Source organism: Andrena cerasifolii, chromosome 2 (genome assembly GCF_050908995.1).
Source record: "Andrena cerasifolii isolate SP2316 chromosome 2, iyAndCera1_principal, whole genome shotgun sequence".
NCBI classification, from domain to species: domain Eukaryota; kingdom Metazoa; phylum Arthropoda; class Insecta; order Hymenoptera; family Andrenidae; genus Andrena; species Andrena cerasifolii.
Window position 1 is genome coordinate 16,782,167 of NC_135119.1, and position 27,574 is coordinate 16,809,740.

General features: G+C 44.2%; 1 protein-coding gene across 3 annotated transcripts in view; it reads left to right on the plus strand.

The window, feature by feature from the left end:
• The first annotated feature begins 991 nt into the window (after nucleotides 1-991).
• Cwo (transcription factor cwo) overlaps nucleotides 992-27,574 on the plus strand; it is a 68,906-nt gene continuing 42,323 nt past the window's right edge. For 2 of the 3 annotated variants that reach the window (XM_076806827.1, XM_076806830.1), the window contains exon 1: nucleotides 11,335-12,709. In XM_076806827.1, the coding sequence (XP_076662942.1) occupies nucleotides 12,648-12,709 (62 nt within the window). In that variant the 5' untranslated portion in view covers nucleotides 11,335-12,647. Of the gene's footprint in view, nucleotides 1,185-1,382; nucleotides 1,571-3,768; nucleotides 3,843-11,334; nucleotides 12,710-27,574 lie in introns of those variants that run through there. The other variant, XM_076806828.1, reaches the window with a different exon arrangement.

Genomic DNA, 27,574 nt, shown 5'->3' on the forward strand with positions numbered 1-27,574 from the left:
TTTTTGTTACACCCCCCCCCCCCTGATACTCGGAATGCCTGCTTGTCTGATGTGTCACGCCTTTTTGGTCACGAGAAACTTGTGCACATTTTTATCCGCCTTGAATTTGATGCACCGCGTACAGGAAATTAGCAGCACGCTCATAAATTTGTTTTATACGGGGAGGAACATTAAACTTGTCTCGACACGACTCGTGATTCAGACTGGTTGCGAAAGATAATCTATAACACGGTTAAAGTTGCGCCCTCTGACCTTTCAAATGCTTGTTCCATTGATGGAACAGGTATCTAATTTTACAACACGGATCACGGTGTACGGGGTGTCCTACAACATACAACACACCTATGGCCTTGCATTGTATAGTACGGGAAAGTGTTCCAAATATAATTTTAACAGTTTCGAAGGACAGGTGTCAGAATATGAATTATAGCACGCAAGAGAAACGAATATGTATTTTTCTTTCAAAAAGATGACCCTGTCTATTCTAGCAAAAAATGTACCCTGCAGCGTATTCACCTTTCACAACCATTTACATTACATTTGAGATGTTTCCTCGTATAGTCGCAACTGAAAGGGTTATGTGCTCCGTTTTTAGTGGAGCGCCCTATATAACGTCGATAATGCTATTTACACAGATACCTACCATGTACACAAAATTTGATTTACGAATTATCTTAACACTTGGCGGGTACTAATAAAACACGGCGATATACCTACATATATTTGGCACGTGTCGAATGTCAGCGTGACGTTAATAAGCGAAAAAGCGAAATTATATATCTTTTCCGTGACGCGTGGAAACTAGAGAGAGTAGAGCGAATCTAGGTGACAAAATGTTAGGTCACGCGAAGCTGCGTCCCTGTAACTTCTTTTATCACAACCAAAGGAGACGGGAATCTTAAGTTACCGACTGAAAGTAGCAAGCGCCGCGTATCATTTTACCCTTGTTTGCCGAGATTTTCACGGACGCTGTCAAATTAGAACGACTCGCGAACGACTCTCCTTGGACCTGTTACGTCCACGGGTCCTTATAAAGACATCGCGGTCTTGTCGCTCCGTTGCGACATATTGCAACATTCTGCAATATTGTACAATCAATGTAACAACAGTTGGCGAGCGTGTTGCGGCGTGAAAAAAAAAGAACGAGGCTTTAACTGGGCAATCGACGCACTTGCTAATTTAAGGTTAGACTTCTGCACACGTGTACAGATGATTCCACTGCCCGTTGGTATTTTCGGTGTGGTGACACTTGACATACACGATGATTTGTTTAATGCTAACGAAATCGTCGGCGTGGCTGGTGTTAATTAAGGATTGAAGGAAGATTGATGATTGGGAGCATAATGGATGCAATTATATGTAGAATTTGATTTTGCACTCAGGTATTCAGCGATTTCTGGCGAGAGCATGCAACCTTTCGAAAGTCGACGATAAATCACGCTCTATCGCAGGTGACCTCATAATCGTCACGCAGAAACCGGATCTCGCACCCGAGGCGCGTATTCGGACCGGAAGTGCGCCTCTAGGGATAGCTACGAATAAGTCGGTTGTCATGGCGGTTTCCTTGTACGTAAGTATCGATAACGAGACCCCATCGTTGATTTCTAGAGAACGTTCTAGCCGATCTATTTTTGGTATTACGATAACGGAGCGGTAATTAGCTTTGGTTTGGTGATGGCAGTGCTGGTATAGGGTTTTTTCTGAACTTTCTTATCGCATTAGGGTGTATGTCACAAATAGCGACCAGACCTGCTGCTCGTTAGATCCTTTCCATAAGAAATATACTTCGTATAGCCATTTTCGAGTTCATTAGAAATAACAAATTTTCTACGTTAACGGTAGGACGAGCACATAAGTCAATCGTAACGCGAATAAGTCTCTAAACAGCCAAAGATCATAATTAGGGATGGGTTCGAACCTAATTTTTAAATTCTCGAAACACGAATCCGAAATTTTGTAAGGTTTCGAGTTTCGAAACTCTCGAAACTTGAAGTTCTGATTCTGTTCTGTTAAGTGGAATATCTTGCTTTATGAACTGAAGTCAGCAAAATTTGGCATAAATCACTATTGACCGTAACAACGTACAAAATTCTCGAGGCACGCTGCGAACGATTCTTTATTCATTGATTTTATAGTTTTTCTTATCTGGCTTTCGAGAGTTTCGAATCACGAAAAAATTCCCGGAATTCGAGACTTTCTTAGGTTTCGGGGTTTCGACGCTTCGAGAAACCCATGCCTAATCATAATCTTGCGATCACTGAAATTAGTACCGCGCCAGTAACGATCTGCACGCTCCCAATTACCTCGCCATTAATCTCGAGACGTGTCACTCCCAAAGATCGTTTCTCTGTATCGTTAAGAGAAGGACTTCGGGGAGCCTGTTTTTTTTTTGTCCCCAGCCGTAGCGACCTCTCTTTCTCCCGTAATGCGAGAGGTGCACGCGGTGACGCCGCGAGGAAGGTGGCATACCTGTCTGTCGGATAACGGAGGAAGAGAGACAGAGGGGAAAGGAAAAAACGGGTTAGCGTGACTCGTGAATCGAAGAGAAACGCGTGCATTCGCGGCCGTGGTGGGGCGTGCAGCGTGGATAGAGCAACGGAGAGAGGAATAGCGGTTGCACGCGTGAGAGGAAGAGGGGGCAGTGTACCGCGTTACATTCCACGTGATCCAGCGAGAGAAGGGCACGCCTCGGCCGCCGAGTCACGCGCTCGACCACGCGTTTACTCTTACCGACACGTGCACGCAATGTGTCCGACCCAGCCAGTGATGCCAGAATCGTGGGACGTGAGACAAATGCTTACCCTACCTGGGACGCGGTGCCTAGGACGCGGTGCCTGGGACGCGGTGCGATAGCACATTTTGTGAATACACAAATGATAATTATATTATAGTGGCTTATATATGAGGCAGTGAGAGCACCAACGAACTAACCCACATTTTTTCGAAAGTGAGTTAGTAGCAATAATTCATTCCAATAGGCTCTACTAATCATATAAAATAGGAAAAACATTTTTTTTTTAATGTGGGTAGATCCGTTGTCGCTCTCACTGCCTCACATGTTTTCCACCTTCCAGAGCACTTCTTCCGGCGAAATTATTATTTTCAACAAAAAGAAATAAGTTTATATTAATATCTATATTTTTTTTCATATGCAATTATAATTAGGTATATTTATAATTTCAATTATGTGTTTATTTCTGTACGTCGGTCCGCTGCGGCGGTTTTCGGTAACGCGTATTGCATTATTAACATAAAAATGCTTTGCGGATTAATAATTTTAAAGAGTTTATTCTACTGAGAAATTAGAAAGCGAAATTAAAGTATAATTGAGTGAAATTAGAGAATAATTAAAAACAAAAAAGTAAGCGTGTCCCACTGGTATTTGAACTCCGAACCTCCTGATTGCGACTCATACCCTCTGGTTTCGGTAACGTGGTTTGTTGGAGGAGAGAACCGTATAGGCAATGCACACGGACAGAAGTAGGGATTGTGTGCAGTGCGACGGGGGCAAAGTAGGGGGCGACGGTAGGTCATGGTGGGGATAAGCGTTTGTCCCACGTCCCACGATTCTGGCATCACTGGTCTGACCGTGCACTAGCCGGGACAGAGAGAACTGGTTATTTCGCGGCACGGTGTGCAATGACATCTCTTGGACGCTGGTCCGTTATACAGGCAGGGATCGTGAACGATACAACAGCCGGTTACATCAGCGCGACGTGCAATCGCACCTATGAAAACGCCACGTTTTTACGGGACGTTCTGTTTCAGATAATATAACTCGGATTGTGCAATGTCTGGGCGGTAGCCGTTCACTGGGCATCACTGATGGAAGACATCGAAAGGTAGCTCGACGTTACATGTCCGCACAGACGGATATTATAGTCATAATACAGTCAATTGCTGGTGGGACAGTGGTTGATTTTTAAGCATGACAGAAAGTCGATTCTGGTGCTCACAGGACACTTTAATAACACTTTGACTATCTCTATGTAGGATATCCTATTATCAACTCTAAACGAACCCGAGAGCATGCACTAATGTATATCCTGTTAGGATCTATATCACACGTCGGCGTAAACACAATGGCAACAGAAGCGAATAATAATAATACGTAAGTACTTCGTTCAATTACTTATGAACGTATCCAGAAATGTAAAAATACCGTGACGGCCAAACCGTTAAATTGCAGGGGGAGATAGGGCAGTGCGATTAGCCAGGCGGAATCGCGTACGATTTTAAAAGGTAAATAAACGTTCGTGGGACATTCAGGTTCAAGTACGAATATTGTGCCCGGCGTGTTTCCCTTGGGAACGCTCGAACCTATCGGGGTTTCTCCACAGGCTACAGCGATCCAGGGCAGGAAGGGAACCGCAGCCGTGACGGGGGCTATAATTATATTGGTCGAGCGAGCGAATGTTCTAATTCCTCAAGGACAAACGAGCGGGCATTTTCTGCGGGACACGATTTTCAGGCGATAATCGAGGGGAAGCACCTCGATGCACCGCGATGCAATCACCGTGACGTAATTGCTTTCACGTGCCCTCTCCGGACCCTTGTGTAACTTCATTTTTTTTTTCTCTCCTTTTTCTCCCTGTCTGCCCGTTCTAAAACCGTGGGCACATCAATTTCACTTTGTCGCGTCATTGCTAATTCAACGGTTCCTCGGGTTTACGTAATACGAGTGGAGCGCTCGTTTAAAAACCATTGCGTAATGGCTGGAACAAAGGACCTGGAGGAAAGGGTGACTTGGACGGTCGATCGGGAGTTCGTTCGAAAATATTCCCCTCTCATTGAGGATATAAAAATATCGTGCGAACATGGACTCGAAAACATCCATCACAAATATCTATAGAGAGGAATTTCGTGAAAATCCTCAAGAAGTTACAATCTTATGATACTTGAGAAACCTTAACTCACTATTGCATAATCTTCTTCCGAATTCTTAACTTCGCTTTCCTTTTATCCACCTAAATATAAAAATACGAAAATTACCATTTCCATTCAGTTGGATTCTCTCCTCTAACGTCGTTTCACAAAATCCTTGTTTCAGGCGTTCGTTCGACCAGTGCTGATCTCTAGACACCCCGTATGCGACACACCTGTCGAAAACACCAGGAGATCGTGGAATATTTGTGGACACAGTGCGCCCACCCACGGCCGTTTTATCTGAAAGTCACGTAGGCTCTCTCGATGGGGCATGGCGGCCGTTTGAACGATGCATAATTTAATTCCAGCTGAAAGACGAATCCGTCGAGCTCTCTAGAAGGAATTTAAATTGCCCCAGTGTCTCGTGCCGGCAGAATCCGGAATCAAAGGTTAAGGGTCCGACGGCGATAACGAGCCAGCGACCCCCTGCCAACCATAGTTACGCGTCTAACGTTTCAGCGGCCTCCGAAATATCGCCTTAATGCCGGCTGATTGGCGAACATTGGCTCCAGCAAACTCCTCGCGGTGGAGCCCGAGCTCGGGGCGCGATTGAACGCGACACGATGCGCGTAATGGTGTACCAGATCAAGAATAGCTCGGTGTTGCCACAGATCGCGTTTATTTTCGCCCGAGCCGTGCAGAAAATAAGACGCCTATTTTCGAATCGGTCGCGTTACAGGCGTGCCCCGCGCATACGTCAAGTTCGTAGCCGCCTGGTATCGAAACGGCGGCCAAAAGGCTCGTTCCTCTCGGTTGGCGGGAAACGTTCGAACGGAGCGCGCCGCGATCGTGGCGCGCGCCTAATAACGCTCCCGTTTCGCCTAGCCGTTTGATTTTCACCGTTGCCAGCGGCCTCGATTGGATTCTCGGATTCCCGCGGCAGAATTAATTCGCGATTAAACTTTATAATTGGCGACGCGTGACTGGCGTATCGGGTCTCGCAATTCTGCTTTCCTGGCGAGCGTGTAAGAAAACATCGGAGACCCGCGGTACTCCTATGGACGTATTTTAGTTATGCGTTCTCTATTTACGGACCCCGTCTTGGCTTCGTCTTGGGATTAGCTGTCCACCGGCAGGCCGTCGTTTACATAATCGCGGTCGCTTATACTTTCTAGTCCGTCCGCGGACGCCGCGCCGACGTTATAAAAATGTTTCGTAATGGGTAAATCTCTCGTCGCGGGTAAAAAACGTGCGTCGTTAGCTGCATTCTTTCCGCGCGTCGTGCGTAACTTCTTTTCTGTTTTACAATTCGAGGGACGGGCCCAATCGGCTCGGCCAGCGTAATCGCGTGCACGGCCGCTGTCCAATCGCGAGTCGCGGGCTGAAACGAGATCTGGATTCCACAGGTGACCCGTAAAACAGGAAAACTGTGTCGTCCGCGGCGACCATTATTACAGCGTTTCGATTCGATCAATTTTCCAATTAAATCGGCACACGGTCGTGCCCCTTCTGCTCTTATGCCTCCCCGGCGTATCATCGCGAGCGATGGAGGCGTGCAACGACCTTACTCGCAAAGGTTGACTCCCCGTGCGTCGGTCGTGGCTGGCATATGTATTATTTAAAGTTAAAGAGACGTACGGGCCTGGAAATTGCTCCGCAAGTAGTACATACTCCAAATCGCCATTCCCATTATAGGCAATGCGACATTTCCCTTAACCGTGGTTAAACTTACTATTCCCGTGCAGAATCATTATCTTCCTTGGAATTAGCAACGAGTTGTTATACCTTCTGCTACCGATATTTTATATTAACCCGCCGTGAGCATATTTATTTTCACACCTTCCGTGGGCGCTAGGGTGGCTCTTATTTTCGGCTTGTGAATTTTCTTCGGGACACCCTTCGGAATAGTTCCAGATAATTATAAAAAAATCCGTGTAAAGTTTGAGCTCGATCGGATAACGGGAAAAGGTGCCTTTAAGCATTTAAATCATAAATTTTACAGTTCGCGAAATCGGTTTTATATAATATCTTCCAAATTATTGATTAAATAAAGAAATATGTCAAACAAAAGTTTTTTCGAAAACCGTTTGTCACACGAGAAAAAGTAATACAACATAAAAGATGCTCCTTGTCTGGATCTACAACTTTTGTATGACATATTTTTTTATTTAATCAATAATTTGGAGGATATTATATAAAATCGACTTCGCGAGCTGTTAAATAATGATTTAAATGTTTAAGGGCTCAGGGGCACCCTTTCCCGATCGAGGTCAAACTTTATACGGATTTTTTTTTAATTATTCGGAACTATTCTGGAGGGTGCCCCGAAGAAAATCTTGAAAACAAATATTACGAAGAGCAAATAACCGACTTTAAAAAAATCTGAAAATATAATGGGATGCTTATTCAAGTCTCTACTTTAATATACAATCGTTCTTTGAGGATTAGTTAGGAAAAATAAAAATTCGGTAGGAAGTTTAAGAAAAGAGGCAACTTGCTCGGACATAAACGACCCAGTGTGCCCATCGCGGGTTAAACGAGGAGGGTGCTCTTTTTTATTTGTAGTACAGATGTGAAGGGGTGATTCTTCGGGAAACAGATAAATAGGCTATAAGCAAACTACTATAAAGCAGTAGTTAGTTTCTTCCGTATTCTTATCTGAGGCATTCAGAAAAAACACGGACTATCCTAATAATGTATTCCACTAGGCTGTAGGTACTACTGATATAAATATTAATTTTCTTTCAATGTGGGTTAGTCCGTTTTTGCTCTCAATGCCTAATATATGTGCCTACGTTATATGGTTTATACATTCTACACATTTCATCCCCGAAATTTGCTTTCGTCGCAGAGTTTTATTGCTGAAATTAATACACTGCGACGCGAAGCTATTTCTACCGGCGAAGTGTGTCTCGATAAGCGTGCTCTAACCACCGAATTTCCGGTAACGCAATCTCGCGCCAGGGAATTCCCGCGAGCCAGCATCCAGCGTTTCGACGCTGCGTAATTAAAATTCAATCCTTCCTACTAGCAAATACAGACGTTGCGTTCCGCGGATCGCGTACGCGTGATCGATCACGCAACGTGACGCGTGGCAGGTATGAACACGTGGTCGAAACTTTGAGGAAACGAGATCATCATTCCCACGTGTTCGTGTCATGATAATTCTCGGGCATTTGTATTTGTGACAGTGTGCGCTCCATTCCGACGTTTTTAGATTACCCTATACCCTATACTGCGGGGTCTACAGTCTCTTATTATCTTAAACGTCAGGCTTTTAAAGTTTGCGAGTTGAGTCCCACTTTCCGCGTAGCTAGCAGAATCCAAGGATCGCTGAAACGGTTCTTGATAGATCTTGCAGAATCGTTCACCCTTGGGTTCTCAGATTTCGCTTAGAAATACACTTATGTAACGTGATCACTTCATCGATCAGAATTACATACATTCCAAACACACCGGGACAGGTCGACGCGAAGCCTTTACGATCTCGTAGAATTTCCTATCTGCTGCATTCTTGTATAATAATCAATAGCACGGCGGAGTGCCCGTAAATTTTAAAATCCACTCGCTTACGTGTTCCCTTGAAACTGCTTGGAACTTCATTAGCTTTTTATACGACTCTATGCGGATCCAGATATGGATACGGTGACCCAGTGAGAGAATCGATAGGATATGTCACGAGGCGCATTCGTTCGTTGATCGTTTGGACTTTTCTCTGGTGTTATCGCATCTTATAATACATCAAAATAAATAATTCGCTGATAAGGAAGCGGCAGAAATTCTTGGAATCCTTGTACAATTAGTATTTACAAAGAAGTACATCGATACAATATTCTCTATTATCCAATATATCTCTGCTGGGCAGGCAAATGAGTATAAGTTAGAATTATTAGTTCTGTAGGCAGACACTTAGAATATTTAAAGCGCTATGTATGATCAGGCGTGTTTCGAACGTAAAAGCAGAGTTGGGCATTATTCGAATAATCTTCGAATAAAAATTTCGAATAAAATGAAGTTACTCGAGAATAACGAACAATTTTTTATTCGCGAGCAAAAATTCATTCGAATAATACCCAACTCTGCGCGACAGTTGATAACATAGGATAAATGTACCAGTGAATGACCACGTACCAGTGAATGAACATTTTTTATTAAAACAAGTAAAATAAGCAAGTACATTCTTAATTAGAGGCTTCTTTTAATTTTCTGCTTCATATCCAAGCAATTTTTGCAACAAGGAGAATGAATCGCGCTGCAAACATAATTTTATAATACTGTCCATTGATTCCCCTTAACTGTTTATTTATTGGTGCGTTTACTCTATATGTTTAAAGAAACTTTAATTTTTCACTTCGATTCGCAAAGAAGAACGAATAAGAAACTGTTTAAGCTTGAGGTGAAAGACTTATACCCGTTTGCCTCTCCAACTGAGATACATTATACCCCGCATATTAAAGAGAATTAACCTGCCGCTAATAACAATAAAAGCAATAATATAATAACAACCACGATAGAAGAGGGGGAGAGGGAGAAAACTCGAGGCACGTAGATCATGATCGAGAACGTACACGGGAAGAAGGAGCTGGAGAGCGAGAGCGAGAGGAGGAGAAAAAAATAGATGCAGAAAGAGAGACGGTCGGCCGCGGTCTCGAAGGAAGGGGTTGCAATCCGTAAGGAGGTGCAGCGGACGGGAAGGGATGGAGAGCGGTGGCGGGGATGGAGCGAGCGCGTGACAGGACACGTGACCGGGAGCACACAGTGCTCGCGTGACTGGCCCCGTGACGTCACGCGCACGTGTCACATAGCGTGGTAACCACTCGTTCCTCTTCTCCTCCCAGAGCACCGCGTCTCAGCGGCGTTCCTCACCTTCCGCGCCCCTCCACTCGTTCGCCGCTCTCCACGTCCTGGTCAGTAGCGTCTCAAGCCACCGTTTCACCCCCTTCGCGGCGCACTTTCACTCGGAGACTCACCGTTTCCCCTGCCCGCCGCTACCTGCACCGCCCCTCCGCCCGAACTCGGGCCTGGCGTCGCGACGGACGGTTTTGCATCATCGCGACGGGGCCGTCGTCGTTACGTGACGCTCGACGGTCCTCCCACTTGTCCAGGAAGAAAGGAGAAAAGTTTCGTTGGGTGTCGTTGAATTGTTGTCCCCGGGATTTCAAGGAAATGCGAGAGTGAAAGCTACGTGCTCGAGAAAGGACAATGTTAAGTCTGTTGAGTATTCCTCGTCCGAAGCTCGTAGCTTTAAGCTCGACGGGATGGGACATTTCCCACCACTGTAGCAACCTTCTATCCGGGTGGAAGGACTCTGTTTAACGCGTTCGAGTGACGCGTAAACGGCAGCCTTGAAGATCCAGTCACCGAATCTGTTTTTCGTCACGCGGTAGCGGGGAACACGCCCGGCGGTTTAATCCATATAAGTATCGTTTACACGCCTCTCCAGTGTGCTCGAGTACCGCGTCAAAGTCCTTTCATTCGAATGCAAATGTGCTACCGGGTTTCGTTGACGACAGGTGTGAGAATTATAGTACTCGAGGTCCATTTTTGGGGGTGTTTCCTCCACCTGATTGCCTTCGATCGATGCGCGGCGATCGTGACACGTTCTCTCCTCAAAAATCACGGGGACGCGAGACGATATTACTCTTTCTGCCTGGAAGTAGTTAAAGTAATCGTCCCTGTCATGAAACCGCGATTTTCGAATTTCTTGAAACACCGCACTGAAAGATATATTGTGTGTGTACGCGTGTCTAGAGCCTGAACATCACGAGCCCGTTTGTTTACATCCAACAGCGATGCTCATTAAACGCAGTGTATACAGCGTTGTCGGCTTGTCACTTAATTATTATCTCCGCCAATTTACGGCTCGAGCTGCTTTTTCTGTAACGCGATAAATTATCAACACGTTATTTTCGCGGCGCTCTGTAACTCACCAGGATAAGCCACGCTCGTTCAGTAACACATTTATTATGTAGTTCTTTGGGTGACGTAACCGATTGGGAAAAGAATGCGCGGATTTACATTTACGGTCACGTTCGAATTAGTCTAGGCTTCGCTAACGTTTAGGCAACAAACTAATCCCTCAGAATGCTAACGCATCGAATGGCTAAATACCTACCCTATGATTCACATTTCGGCGGAACGTCGGTGTCCGCGGTTCGCCAGAAATGCTTCTAGATCGCTGCATCGATCGCCGCGCAACGTTATCAACACGTGATGCGCCGGGAGAGCGAACGTTGTTATCGCGTTTCGCGAAGTCGACGAGCGCTACCGTTGCGGATTAAAAGGAGAAAGAGAAGACGAAGCCGCGCAACGATCGCCCTGTTATTATCCGTCGCGTCGATACGCCGCTAACAGTAAGAAGGACGGCCAGCCGTCGATAATCTGACGAAAGTGTGACTGGGAACGCTCGCGCCAGGACGCCCGTTCCAACGAGAGGAAAAAAGCCAAAGCGCGGTACAATAGGCGTTGGGCCTTGGAGTTGCGTGGCTCCAGGATCGACGGGTCCGTGCCTGGGACGGCTCTGGATCGCTCCCACCAGCGGCCCGCATGCCACACCGCGGCCCATCGCGAGAATCGAACAGGGCCGCGCATTATACGCGTAGTGTAACCTGCCAAGGAAACGACTCCACGCGTCTACGCTCCGCGATACCAGTCGCTCCAGCGATCCCATTATTTTCTGCGAAGCGGGAATTCCGATCGCAACGAGCTGCCGCGGCCGCCTGGCACCTCTACCAGACACAGACAGAAGGAGGGATAGAGCGGGACAGAGGCCGCCAGATAGGGTGCGTGTAATCGATCAAGGATTTGGTGGCGCAAGTAACGCGAGCATTGGTCCACGAGAGCCAACCCCGAGCGACGCCCGAGCATTGCCGCGTGAAATTCGCACGGCTGCGTACGCACCGGTAGAGAGACGCGGCTCCATAGCCGAACGGACGCACGCAGGGATGCGCGAGCGAACGCGCGCGCGGCCCGTTTCAATTCTTACGACGGCCCTGCCGGGTTAGTATATCGCGGAATTTCGCAGTCGAACGAGTCAACGGCCTTATCGCTGGCTCGCCGTTTCGTCCGTCGTCTTTCTCTCTCTCTCGCTTCTGCGCGTTATCTCGGACGAATCGCGCGCGCGGCGAGGTCGGGTCGCCGTTTGAAAACTCGATCGTTGACGGGTTTTCGCACGGGTTACCTGTGCTGGCGGATCGACCGGCGATCGAGGATCCCGCGGGCGAGGGAAGGAAGCGCAACGCGGCGGCAGCTAGGGAAGCCGGAGGAGAAAAGAAGAGGGCGCCAGTACAGATATACCGGCGTGTGTGGCTGGACGGAAAGACGTGGGCGAGTTCCCGAGTGCCGGCCTCTCGGTCCGTCGCCGTCGTGTCGTTACGAGTGTGTCAGTGAGTATGCGGAGGCGAACCTAACCTAGTCGCGGGTGCGCGCTATCGATCAAGGAGCTCATCGGTTTCGAGAGGACTCGATTCTCGTTTTTTTCTCTCTCTCTCTCTCTCTCCGTTGCCCCGTGCACGCTCCATCGCATGCACACGTGATCCGGCGATCCAGTGCAAATATATACGCATCATCATCTGTGTATTCGTCGAGCTTCCCTCGCTCGGTGTACCCGGGAGCTCGCTATTTTTCTTGACGTGCGCTCCCCCCTCCCCCCCGGTTTCGGTGCGAGGACGGTGACGGAGGAAGGAAGGTAAAAGGAGACCTGCAGGAGCTAACAGTGACAACGACAGGAAGTCGGAAGTGAATCGTGTCGCGCAACGGAAGCGATCCTATGCGGAAAGATAATGGAGACGCAGAATTACTGGGAGGACAACTCCACTCATTCCATGCAAGTGAAATACGAAAGGTGAGCGCTCGTTGATGCTATTATCGTTACGTCAGCCGGATCGTGTTCTTCGAATGTGCCGTTCCTCTTGGGAAATTGCGTTTCGATGGGCATTATGGTCGGGAATCAAGTAGGAAAGAAGTATTGCGATTCTTCCGGTGCGGCTAGAATGTTTTGCTCGTAATTGCGCGTGATTCGTGCGCTGAGTGCCGAGGAGCCCGTTATTAAGTCGTTCATAAACGTTCGATCCCATCAGTACCGTGCGTGCGGAGAACGCCAATTGGCGTTTTGCGAATACGGTTAATAGTCCAGCGGTTAACGATTTCCGCACGGGGCATGTAATAAGGGCTGGAACTTTAATTTTAAAACGGTTATTCCATGGATTGAATACTTCTAATATTCTAATATTTTTAGCGAATGGGGTAATGTATAAAATAAAAAAAAAACTGTTCTGCAAGATGCAGAGATTAGTGATTCGACATTTTTAAGAAAAGGAAACATAAATCAATTTTTATGGCGTGTATGGAAATGAGTTTTTGGGGTTTCAATGGAAAAGGAAGATAGCATACTGACATTAATTCATTCAGCTCTTCGAACAATTTGCATTCCTGTAGTTTGATAAAATTTGAAACGAATGTTTCAGCAGCTACTCACCACTAACACCCTTAACTCTATTTCCATCCCTATGCTCATTCAAATTCCACGGTGAAATATCAAGTATTCCTTCGAAAATATTAAAGAACCTCTTTACATTTCGATAAAAAAAAACCGCAATATGAAAAATCTGACTGTTTTGCTCTAAATACGTTGTCTCTGCTTTAAGTATCTTTCCATAGCACAATTAATTCCCCAGTTATTAGAGGTCGTGGATGTGGAATCGCTGCGCATTACGAATTAATTGCGAGCTCCACACAATCTGCTCGAACTCAACAAGCAAAAAATACCCCCGATATCAGAGCGCGTAAGCCCCACGAAAATTTTTAATCGAACATGTGATTCGCGGATTATGTAATGCCACAGGCGTGACACGCAGAAACGCGTTGCGCTCGCGGAGGGAACAGGCTCCAGCAATCGCGCTTAATTAAGCGGTCATTCGTGCACGGTTATCCCGATTTCGGTTAATATCGACCAGTTCCAGCGAATTTCCCCGAGGTATTCCGCATCGGCGCAACCATTTTGCTGCGAGTTCCGTGACTCGCGGGGGAAAATCCACGCAAATCCACACGCTCCCCCGGTATACGGAAATCTACAAGGCTTGTTATCGTGAATACACAGGTGCCCGATTTTGACGTTCTTCTCCCGCCTCCACCACACCTCTGGTATCAGCGTTCTCCCGCGGCATTGATAATTAGACCTCTACAGGGTGTTCCCATTCGTTTCTGCTCCTCGTTTTTCTTTTAAAGGACCAGTTCCGAAATTCCTTCTATTGGACGATCCAAGCGTAAAGGACGGCTGGCGAGTTTCGTTATACAGATCCAGCTCTCGTTAGATGGCACGGGCTGTTTTGAGGGTAAACGAAAACCAAGCGCGTAGGTGGTTTTGAAAATACTTATAGGTCAGTTAGAGAGCTTCTTCTATAATATTTATGTGATAAGGAACGTGTTCCTGATTTCTCGATATTTTTCCTTCTCGAGAAATCAGAAATCAGATCATATTTCTTGAGAATTCTGGAGAATTCTCGAGAAATTCAAAAGAATATTACAAAATTTATATATTTGGAATAATCTTGATAATATTTATCAAAAACACAAGAAACCTTTAACTAATTCTTCATTCCTGTCTAATTTGCGCAAACCTTGTATAAATGAAAAAACAGATATTAAATATAATTGATATGTTTATTTATTTAATACAAAATTTGTGCAAAGTGAAACATTACTTTTTTATTTTAAAATGATTTTTCATCTGTTTCTTTTTTTTGTGATAAAATCTGTAGAGAACTTTCTTTCGTTTTGAGTGGACGTTGACTTAATCCTATGTAGCATATCCAAAAGTTATGGTAAATTGTATGTCCTTCCAGTGGACTCAAAAATATGAAATTCCTTTGTTAAAGCCGAGAAATTATCGTCTTCTTGGTTGATACTAATTTCTTGGAGGCTCTCTGCGATTGTTATCTCCAATTGTTTTCATAATGGTAATTCTTCATTTTGAGGACCCGTAAATTTCGCAGTATTTTCAGGAGACTCACGGTTACTGTTATATTTCCCCAAAAGTCTAGCTACTTAAAAATTGTTCTGGCGTTATATACATATCTGTCGTAGATATTAAATGACAAACGCGTCTTTGGAATCTTTTTGAAGAGATTCTCCATTACCTATGCAGCAATTTTATAAGGGATCCAATAGTTTTGTCTCTTCTTTTCGATATTTCTTCTTTAATAGCCACAAGAAAAACGACAAGAAACGAGAAAGAATTCTCGATAAGGAACGCTAATCACTTGTTTGCCCTTATCAAGCGGAAAAATGTCCCTTCGGCAAAACTTGCGAGGAACTAGGCGGGGTCGTAGGCATCGGGAAGAATGGAACGTATCCTGAATCCATTCTTCCTGTATTTCAGAGTATGTAAACAGATCACCCCAGTGGCCTCAGATACGTACTGACTTACGAGTACTGGTTCCGCCAACGCCTACCATTACTCTCATCAATACCGTAGCACGATAAAAATGAGAAGACTAAAACTAAAGTTCGTCGATTCATCAATGCAGCATCTTATAATAGATCCTGCCTCGAGCAGAACTCGTTTCACGAGGGAATACAAGATTCTCAGCCTTCTAGTGGCTAGCAGAGAAGATACGTGAATCCTCGTCGCATCTTTTATATCTGACCTCCCGCGACCGCAAACATTAGCACGCCCTATTCTTCCATGAGAAAAGAGATGATCTTTCTGGTTCGTAATTGGCTGGAAAGAAAATCGCATCCTTGTTTCCTGCTGCCGTCTTTTTTTCTCTCGTCACATTCGTTTGCAAGAGAAATTCCAGGGGCAACGATAACGCCCACCCTGCACAGATACATAACTCCGTATCTCCTCGAAAGTCCGTACATTGCCAAAAAATTCATGGCCGCGCGAGTGATAAGATAGACAGAGGTCCCGTTCCTATCGTTGAACGCTGCTGTCAATTAAACGCGCATATAGATATATCGCGGCATAATACACGCCTGACTGCCCGCCAGTGATCGATCGATCCGTCGAGGATACGCGGAGCTTCCAGAAATATATTTCTGTAAACGCCTACGTGCACAGTGGTCTACCGAAAATTATTTTCTGCCTACGAACTAATTTACTGTACATCACAGATGCAATTTTGTAACCGCCGGTATAAACAGGCGATTGTGCGCGCGTTTGTTAAAGGAAGGACAATAATTTCAGGTAATACAATAAATCTGTGGGGCAGCGAAAGTGGCTTTTAGGTGTTCAGTCTTATTAGGTCGTAAAGTATGTGTGAAAAGGACGTTGGTTTTCAAGGAAACGTGCCACGAGCGTGTCACGTTCATATTCGTGGCTTCTGCTGCCAAGGAGAGCGACGTTTGCACGCGTTCAACTTGCCTCTTTCAGAGATTCAGAATAGACTGGGAGGCACTTTGTGTACAGGCAGATTTTGGGACCTGGCTTTGGCTGTAGTCTTTTTCCTTCAACTGGGAAAAGTTGACGAAAGAAAATATTCTGTGCATTAAGTGGGATTTCATTTTCCTGAGGATTATATAATTTTTTTATTTTTTTCGATAGAGTGTAGCTATTGGAATTTTAACTTTTTTGAATGTGACTATACAGGCTTGATTCGATCATAGTTTAATATGTCGAGCGGATGGATGTTGTATTTATAATTTTATGATAGGGAAAATTGATTTATGCCGTGTACGCTATTTCCGTTTTTAAATGCTTGTGCCTGCTGTCCGGTATTTGTGGAAGAAAAGTGTGGTTACGAGAAGCTACATCTCCTTAAGACGTACATCATTTTCCTCTATCAATTTCTTCTGCCTCTCTCAGACAGGATGTGATTTTCAGCCGATAGGATGTAACCTGTTATGCAAATTCGCGTACCGCGTAAACGAAATACAGTTTCGTGATGTGATCTTCGCGGCTATATTTAGCACAAACGAAATAATAAAGCTTTGATCGGCTTGGGAGACTGAAATAGCTAAGAAACTTCCAGTCACCCCAAACCACTCTACACATCGAGAAAAACGTTCGTCTACCCCAACAATTCCATAGCATCAAAATTCAAATAGATCCCAATTTATTCCAAGCACCCTCTACAAAGAGTAACTTCGTTACCCTTGGTTCTTCCAAGTACTTCAACAGCTACACGTCACATCTTCCCAGTCTCCAAAAAACCTTAAAGACCAAAATAAATCGCCTCGCAACATTCTCGCATAATTCCCCATAATTTCACCCTCTGCTTCGCTATTTTACTTCAGCTTTGCCTAAAACCCACGTTTACCCGCTCAACGAACGTACAGTGGCTCGCATTAATATTCGGACACTTTTTAAAATCGCATAACTTTTTTAGAATTGGTCCAAACAACTTGAATTTTTTTGAGAAGCTAGAAGGATTTGTTTGCTAACTGACGCGTTTCGTCGTTTTGAAAAAATATGTATTTGGTTGGAATAGCGAGAAGAATAGTAAAGGTCGATTTTTAAACCTTTTTGTGAGCTTGTAATGAAAATTAAAAAAAAACATTTGTAGATTGCAGTAAGTTGTATACGTGCCTAAAATTTCATCAAAATCGGTTAACGTTGCTCCGAGCTACAGACGTTTAAAGATCGCAGAATAAGGTCGAGAATCGCGAAAATTCCCGAAATCAGCGAAAATTCCTGAAATCAGCGATTCTCGACCTTATTCTGCGATCTTTAAACGTTTATAGCTCGGAGCAACGTTAACCGATTTTAATGAAATTTAAGGCACGTATAGAACTTACTGCAATCTACAAACGGCTTTTTTAAATTTTCATTACAAACCCACAAAGAAAAGTTTAAAAATCGTCCTTTACTATTCTTTTGGCTATTCCAACCAAATACATTTTTTTTCAAAACGACGAAACGCGTCAGTTAGCAAACTAATCCTCCTAGCTTCTCAAAAAACCTCAAGTCGTTTGAACCAATTCTAAGAAAGTTATGCGATTTTAAAAAGTGTCCGAATACTAATGCGAGCCACTGTAGCCTTCCCAATGAATAGGTAACCCTGGGTCCCCCAAGACCCACGCGGCATTGAAATCGACGACCACCTCTGTCAAAACCACCCTGTACATTTACGGACAAAGGGGGCGCGGTGTTGACGCGTGAAACGACCGAGAGATTTCTTCGTGCCGCGCTGCAGAAGTTGGTCTCGCATCTTGGCCATCTGAACCGTCGGCCATTGACACTGTAGATCGATCCTCGCGGATTTATTCGAGCACTGTCTATACATCGCGCGGAACCTGCACGCGTGCACAGGTCCGTGTGCCTCTCGATTTAACTTGGTAATCGAACGACCGTATTTTCCCCCTTATCCGTCACTGGAAGCGACCGCGCCGATTGCATTCCCGTGGGGGCATCGGGCGCAACTGCCGGGCACCGGCGAGCTTGTCCGGAACCGCGCTGAAATCCCGAAACGATCGTTTCGAACCCGAGGAAATAATGGGTGGCCGATGTCGAGCGGGCTCTCTTCCCTGCGTTGCTTTCCAATTTTAGATAATGACACGTTCCTATAAATACGACGAGAGCCGCGCGACATCGCGCGTGACTTCGATCGATCGGCGGTTCGGACGGGGTAACGATCTGTTGTTCCCCGTCGTCGGCTGCAGAGAAGACGTGGACTCGATCGGGCTGTCGGGGAGGGGGATGCTTGATAAGGCGCGCGTCGATACGTCGACACCTTCGCGCTGGTGTCGCGTAAGATCCCGGTAATCGACGCAACCGAGGCGAGCGCGTCATAGAAACGGACGCGAGTGCGCTCTATTGGGAATGTCGCGCGTTGGCGTGCGTCACGCTTTCTACGATTTCGGCGGTAGTGCGCGGGGGCGGGAAGGGAACACTTGTCGCTGCTTGTGCTAGGTGTTCTACGTATCTGAGTCGGTGAAAGTTGGTTTTTTGCTCTTCGTTTATTTTTTCTTGGAAAATGAATTACGAAGCTCAGAATGGTTTAACCCTTGTCCGGCGGATGGCTAGATCGTAAATTGGATCCAGGGTCCATTTTCACTTGTAATTTTAATTTTAATTGCCACGTACGCGTTGGGAGGAGCTCGTATATTAGATTTAATATCCTCATTCCTTTCAAGAACCCGAAATTAGCCTAGCGAGGGTTAATGATTTGGAATTGAATTTGCTGTGTTTCTAGGTACCTACCCTTGATAGCCTGAAAAGTATGGATGTCTTTTGATTAAGAGGTACGGACTTAGAATGTCGAGGGCTCCCCCTAGGAATGCGACATTCGAGAATGACCCTAGCTTGCAGCTTCTCGCCTTTCTCAAGGTTCGCGCGCAGTAGAATCGTCGCCACGGTGCACAACAGCACAGCCACGTCCGTCTCTCTGCCTTCGATCACGTAGGCACGCGTTGCTCTCTCACGCGCTGGAGAATTCGCGAGCACATGCCGGCGTTATCGATTGGCTGGTTAAGATGTCTGCAGGTGTTCTATATTTACTGGCGGAATGCTCTGCAGCCACGTTCGCGCGCACGTTTTTACGTAACTTTCGTAATAACTTTCTTCCCGTTCGAGGGGGGCCTGGCGAGTCACGCGAAACGAGCGTGGAAGATTAGGAGAGTAGCGCACGGCTCGCCTTTACTTGCCGATACGAAACACGCCCTTTGTTACGCGCGCAGGAATTCGAAGAACGTGCAGTAGTCGAGCTCGCTTCTCCTGAGATAGAAGCTTTCGTAATTAACATGTGAGGGGTGTGGAAAGTCTCATTGAAAGAATCTAAACGATCCTCGCGCGGGATGCCTGTGTTCTTGCAAAGCTACTCGATATCTCCGTGTTCTCGATGTCGTCGGCGGAGCGCAAAAGGAAATTTCCGCTCTTCTCGTCGGAGAGACACGAAAGTTTTATAATGTAATGTTGGGTTTAATTGCGTGGTCAATTACTGCCAGCGCTAATAATTGAAGAGTCCTTGTTGAAAACACTGTAAATGCCGCGAATCAAATTTTGTTGGAGCAAGAAAAAATTCTGGTTAAAAAAGTTGGATTATTATTATTTGTGACGTATTTAGGTTATTATTTTGTAAATTACTTTGTAAATAATAATCTAAATACATCACAAATAATAATAATTTTGTAAATTATTTTGTAAATAATAACCTAAATACATCACAAATAATAATAATTTTGTAAATTATTTTTTAAATAATAACCTAAATACATCACAAATAATAATAATTTTGTAAATTATTTTGTAAATAATAACCTAAATACATCACAAATAATAATAATTTTGTAAATTATTTTGTAAATAATAACCTAAATACATCACAAATAATAATAATTTTGTAAATTATTTTGTAAATAATAACCTAAATACATCACAAATAATAATAATAGTCCAACTATAAAACCATAAATTAATAATAACCCAAATGCATACATCACAAAAATTTCTAATTGTTGTATTAATATAGAATTCGTGAAAAAAAGAATTGTATTTGTAAAAAACCTTCTATATGTCACATATTAATTGTGAAGAAAACTGAATATGCCATTCGTTTAAATTTGGAGGTACTGTAAGCGCCAATTTTGTTTACCTATCGCTTAATTGGCTCTTATATATATTTTTTTTTACAGAAGTGGCGTTAGACGTACCAGCGGTACCACTTTTTAGCTCTATCGATAACTTACAAAAGAGAATTGCCTTAAAATTCTATACTATAGTATTCCCATTTGCACGTAGAACATTTTCCAATACAAAATTTTTCTTTTCAACTTTGGCGCAGTGTTTTTTACAAGGACTCTTCTATTAAATTTATCACGATATATTCGATCTCATTCCTGCGCCGTGAAATACAAACACCTGTCTCGCGTCGCATCCTTTGTGTTTGCAATTGCAAGGCGATCAAATCGTAGATCCTTAATACTTTCGATTCTCGTTTTATGGAATGCAGCGATAAAATGTTAAAGCACCTGCATCCTCGAACAATAACGATGGCGCGTATGGAGGTCGGCGAAGTTGGAGAAGGGAATTGCATCGATCAGCGATAAATTGTGGTCGCATGGAAGTAGCGGCGTCAACCAGCCCGACAATGACCGCCGTTCCATTCAATGCAATTAACGTCCCCCTTTCTTCCTCCCGCGGATATCGATATGTAAACGCAGGCTCGATCTTGTGCTTCTGTTTCTCCATCTTGACACAGATATTTTCCCTGTTTGCGTTTCTGCTTGCCGCGAAACGAAGCGAAGGTCCTTCGACAGGCTCGTAGATCGTTTCAGTCATCTCGCGGACCACTTCTCTCGACGTTGGTCACTTTACTCTGGATCGATAAGAAGCACAGCGGAGATGGAAAATGAGCGGTGCTGGAATTTATGCAGCTTTCCAGTTCTTGTAGAAATTCGCAAGGGAGCGCAGATCGAACTATCTTTTTCATTTCAATTTGAAGGAGGAGCAGGAATATATTTTGGGAATGTTAGTAACGTTTTTCGAAAAGGGAGCTGAGATTTCAGGAGATTAGAGAGCTGTTTTGTAAAATTCAATCCATCTTTCGGGTAATTCATCTCCACTTTTACGTGCATACTTTTAAACGCGCGAAGAATGTACAAAGATTTCGTTTTTACGTAGGAAACTTTTCAATTAGAGGCACACGATAAATGTCGAAGGATATAAACACACAAACAAGCAGTATTATCTTCCCGTTCTTTTCCTTGGAAAATAATGACGAATTATCGAAAGAGAGCTGCAAACAGCGGTCGTGTACATTTCCTTTCACGAAATCGCGGGTTAACGATAAATCGTTCGGTGGTTAACGTGGATGTATTAGTAGGCGAAGCGGGCGGGCATCCGAAATTTTCCGCTCTCCGACGTTTTTTCGCGCCTCAGCAAACATTCTGAAAGTATTCGACCTTGGGTCAGTAATGAATGACAATAGATACGCGAGAAAAAAAATTCCAATGACCTCATCGAGGCTGCACGAATTCATGTCTGACTCTAATGCCTGTTTCTACTAGCTTCAGACCATCCTTGAGCGAATCAGAAGGAAACTACTTTAAGATTTAATGTACAGATTGTTTCCCTCTAGACTCGATTACAATGGGAAAACGATGTTTTTCCAGGGAAATGAAACTTAATAATTTCTTCAAGGCTGAGTGAATCAGTGTCTGGCCATGGCGTCTGTTTCTACTGCGAGAATGTCGAAGCAACCTAAAGGTGAATTTACACGGTCCCTTTGGTTCAACAATGCGTTTCTAATAGTTCCTAAAATTTTTTCCTCTAGATTGTAATGTTAATCAACCCTTAATCAATAATTGGTTGGCAAGAAGGCATTCAGAGACGTGTAATTACAGTTTCTACACGTCTTCGTATTGAGTTTTTATTTAATAAATAATAATTTAAAAAATAATAATCAAGTTTACTTCAGCTAAAGAAACATCATAAATTGGCACTGCATCGCCAGAGCAAAGTGAACCGTCCAAATTCCCCTTAACTTTTAGAGCACCGCTTGTTGAACCAACGACGAATTGTTTCACGAGTGTATTACATACAATCCTAATTGAATTCAAAGATCCTGTGTTTTATCGATTGATTCTTATTTCATTAATATTTCTACTGTATCCTTCTTGAAGTACAAAATCCAAACTTCACCATTTTTTTACGTATTCTAAAATTCTGTAACAATTAGATACTTAAATATTAGAAACATTGCTGTACCAAGTGTACCCCATAAATTTTAATTTGATCACTCATATAGAAAAGGAACATATCTCTTCGCAGAGTAAAAGTATCGACCTTCATCCGTTGAAATCTTCGACAAATCGGAAACAATTTATCCACCGATGTAACACAACAATCATCAGACCCTCCTTGCCACACATCACCGCCCCCCACGCGACGACTTCCGCCATAATGACGAAACGCGTGCAATTATTGACTCACGACGGATCCCACGATAACCATCGCCGAGTGAACTCTCATTCGGACTAGCTCGCGGCGATTGTCACCTCGGTGTCTGTACCTGGTTTACCTTTGTGTACGCCTTTCGACACGATCGCCCTGCTCACAGTGGCGGAGATAATGCTGCTTTCGGACGTCGGTGAAACGGGCGGAAAATTTCGACGATAAAACGTTACGTGCCCGCGATAACGCCCGAGGCACGCCACTCCGGTACGATTCCTCTCGCTCCTTCACGAAAATTCCGCCGCTCCGTTAATTGCCTTTTATTGACGACGCGGCCACCTGATCGCCGAGGCCTGCGTAATTCCGACGCGACGAGCTCGAGGGACGTTCAGTGTCGTCGGAGAAAAAGTGAGAGTTACCTTGGCTGTTCCCCCCTGCTACGTGGCCGTTTGCGTGCGCCCGCGCGCAAGTCTGCATGGAACGGCAGCGCGGAGGGGCTTCTATGACCGATGAATGCGCCTGCACGTGTGAGGGGGCGTGGAAAATGGTACAGCGATTTTATTAGCGACGGGGGCACATGATTCATTGCGGAAAACTTCAAATTGTTGTAACGTATGAGAGCGCGGATAGATGGACTGCGTAATTGGGCTGCTGTGTCCGCGCATTCGTCGGGTGGCAATTAAATTACGGGGGTTGGAAGTGGATAATCAATATGCTGCAGGAGGGTGGAAAGAAGGGTGAAATCTGGATCTGTCGGGGAGCTCATTAACCCTCTGTGTGTTCAAGTTAATTGCTCGTTGATCGAGCAGAAGTATTTTTGGTACAGGTTATCGATTCGACGAGTTACAAATTCATCCATTTGTGGAGAATGCAATGAAAATTAGCGTGCAATGTTCGTTTGAACTTTAGTGTACCTGGGAGGTGTACTTAGTCGTTGATTTTTTTTAAATGATGCGTATAATCAGAGCTGAGCAAATTTTATTGGAAATAACTCTCAATAAATATTCAATGGTATTTATCATTTTAAAAAATGAATTCATTTCGAGCGCAGACCCATTTCGTTACGCGTGTCAGCGAAGACTGAAGCATAGCCGAGCAGGGGAAGTGGATCGTCTATGATCAGACGTGCAGCGCAATCCTTATGACACCGCGTAACCTCGTGCACGTGCATTATATGAAAATCTGCTTTAAGTACGAATTTTTTCAGATTATTATAAAGCTCAGATACACCAAAAATTTCGTTGCAATTCCATTCCAAATCCTTCAGTCCACGGATGTGTTGATCGCTCTGTATTTTGGCAAAGTTTCAAATTATTTTTGAATTCTCTAGTTGTCGAACATACATTTGTTAGATCAATAACGATTCTCGATCATAGCTTTCCACTTTTCATCGGACGATCTTCTAGGCCCCTTCTTTCGAATTCTATAAATCTACCCGAAGAAGCGTTTCTGCGTTTCCTACGCGCAATTCTTCTTCCAACCATTCAGCGCAGTTGCTTTTCAACCATGGTCGGAGCGAGTCAAGGTTTCGGCTCGCGGCAACGCGAAATCGAGGTCGCCGCGGACAGATTTAACTGCGCTAGTAGAACTGTTTTGCAGGATTATGAAATGTACTCTGTCGCTCGCGGTCTAACGAGCCCCTGTCCACCACGGCGCTGATGAAGAAGCCGCTTCTCGTTGGTCTGCTTGTTGTCCATTAATCTTCGATTCGCCGCTTCAAGCTGCTATTCTCGGGCACAGCATGCTGATGAGATCGAGGACGAGTGTTTAGAACGACTGGAGCGTGGTAGTAAGATTTCCTGCCATTTTCTTTCCCTGTTCGAGAACTGCTTCGCGAAAAATGTGAGCAGGGAAAAAACGAAAAGCGACGGTTAAATATCACGGGCGTGGAATCGTTGTAAAAGAATTGCAGTTAGCTTGAATTTCTTTCGCCGAGAGTTGTTGAGGGGTCTTCCTAGTGTGACGGCTGAGAAAGCTTAATTTTTCGGGAATTAAAAAAGAGAAACAAGTATTTCACGTATCATTTTGCACGTTTGTGGCTTTTAAGACTGTATAAAAATTTTTGTAACTTCCGGATGACTGACCCGATATCAGTAATTGTAGTTATCTCAAACAGAAAAATCAAAAAGATTGATAATCTGTAGACGCGTGGCTATCGCCTGAAGCAGCATAATGAAACAATATTCAGAAACAAAGAAATGGCAACGTCTTAAAAAATTTTATCAATTTCAGCCAAAAAAAAAACGATTGACTCACTCTAAGCGATAAGGCAATAAAGGCAGGCCGAGTAGCATCGCAAAAGACAAATCTGGACTCCCAATTTTAATTTTAAATTAAAAACAAGCGACGCATCAAGAATACCAAATTCCAGTTACCACAAAACAAAAACCTACCCTACGTCACTTAACCCCAATTTCCTCGAATGAATATCTACAAACCTCGGATATTATTCCGAAAGGGACCGGGGTGGCCAATTGAGATGAGGTTTGGGGGGAGGGGGTGTGGACTCTAAATCTAAAATTGTAGCTTCGGGTATTTATTGGTTTCCGAAATATTAATAAAAAAATATTGTTAACTTTTTTAGGGAAATTTTTTTTGGACGTTGGTGCAGACCCCTTTACCCGCGAGCCCTCCCGTCCCCCAATCTTTTAATTTTGAAATTTTATAGCCTCAGTCTCATTTTTAGCATCGCCAAACTCTCATCGGTTCGCTACCATGCTTTACGCGCCCCCGCACTAATCTAACCCTAATCAATACTAATACCCGGGACAATTTGGAAAGTGGAATGCGTTGTGTCGGTATAAGTCGAGATAAATATTGTTAAGAGGAGGGCCCGTGGTAAAGTGATGAAAGAAAATCGGTAAGTTGTAACCTTTTACCCTTTTCATCCCATTCATCTTTTGAACGCATTAATTGCCGCAGTTAAAATTTTATATTTGAGATCTTTCCACACCCCTCGTAAATACCCGCCAAGTTTCATCTCGCTTGGCCACCGGTCCCTTTCGGAAGTACAGCCCTAACATCCCATCAACACCCAGTAGTCCACACTCGTTTCCCCAGGCGGAGGCGCGAAGTGTAGCGTTAATTAGAAAATTACGTCACAGCGCAGATATTTTCGCGCGCTTTCGTGCGACGAGTTTTTCCACAACTCGCGCGTCTCCACGCGATCGCCGTCGATGGTAGTTCGTTCTCAGTGCAAGGGGGGACAAGCAGCCGAGGATCGGCGAGGTGGGGAACAGCAGGATTGCTGGCACGAATCAGCAAGTCAGAAGTCACGTTGCTCGACACGCGCTTCGACTCGATGTAGGTTAGTATTTTTACGCGACCGACCCGGTATACGCAAATACGGTGGAAGTCGATGTGCACCGTGCAAAACGGTGCATGCGTGAGATCGGCTGCGATCGGCATTTCTATTAATCCCCCTACTTCGTGGCTCGATTAACTTGTTAAACCAGGGAAGACTTATTCAGGCATTTTCAATCGAGACAGTTCTGTGCCCCGCGACGGCTATTTCAAATATATTCACACGCTCCTTATCTTCCTCGGAAACCTTATTCCTGCCAAGTGGATATGTTTGAAATACCAGTCACGAGTTAGAGAAGCGTCTCGTGCGAAAAGGAACTTAGCTGGTTATTTGTAAATGCCTGTGCGGTGGGCGTTTACCAAGTTCTGGTGACAGTTTAATTATTACTCTGATACGAAGGGGGCACGTGTACCAGCATGCTCTAGATGCGGTTAACGTTCTCTCTATGCAGATGATCTGAAAACTCATGAATGGATATTTATGCGCGATGGTTCTATCAAAATGCATTTATTTATTGCTTTGTTTTTTCATTGGTGCAGACTTGACGAAATAGAATTGGACGTTTTAAAAAGTCAATTCAATGCAGAGGTGGCGAAAATTGTTTTAACGACGTATTCCACTTTGAACGGTCGAAAAATTAAGTTATTTTATTAAAGATTTTTATCTTAGTAAATACAACATATAATGAAATAACAATGAAGAATTTTTGCCGAAAAATAACCGAGATTTTTCTCGGGGAACATTCGAGGAAACACTATTTTGGGGAGCTTTTCCCTTCAAACCGGCGGCATTTTGTTATTTCCCAACAAAAATTGTTAATTGAGCTACGGACGATACGGCTGTTTTCGAATTTTTTCTTTCGGATAAGCCTAAGCCGGAAATCATCTGCACCACGAACATACCGTTTGTGTTTAAGTGCCATATTGACGCTGTAAAAATACAAGTAACACAAATTGAAAATATTCCCTTTATTTTTTTGGAATAATATAAGAGTCGCTTAATAAATACCAAAAAGATTTATTTCATATGTTGTATTAACTAAGAAAAAATCTTTAAAAATAGCCTAATTTTTCGACCGTTCAAAGTAGAATACACCCTTAAAAGAAATTAATGAAACCAGAGATATTTACGTTTCTATTTCGCCCGCTGTAGACTTTTCCAAGTATTTTATAAAATCCCTCTCATCTGATTCTGTATTTTTGGGTGCCATCTTCTCTTCTCTCCTCTGTTTTTCCTAAATATAAAATGCATCCAGACAGATTACTAAAGTACGAGTTGCATACCCCGACCAAAACTCTGCTCCCATATTGAAAGCTATTAATACAACGACCTTGGCAGAAACTGCCTGACCTGTCCTCGCCCAAGATCGTTAATAGTAAAATCAATTACCTGGCTGCTTTGGAACTCATTAATCCGCGCGCGCGAGCCAGATCTATCAGCTAAAAACCGCCGTTTCATTATCCCCGCTCACGAATCCAATTATAGCGCGCGTAATCCTCTCAGCGGCGCTGTTGCTTCTGCTAATTCGCGCGGAAGCAGCGCCCACTTCTTCATTGAGTATTTACAGTCAT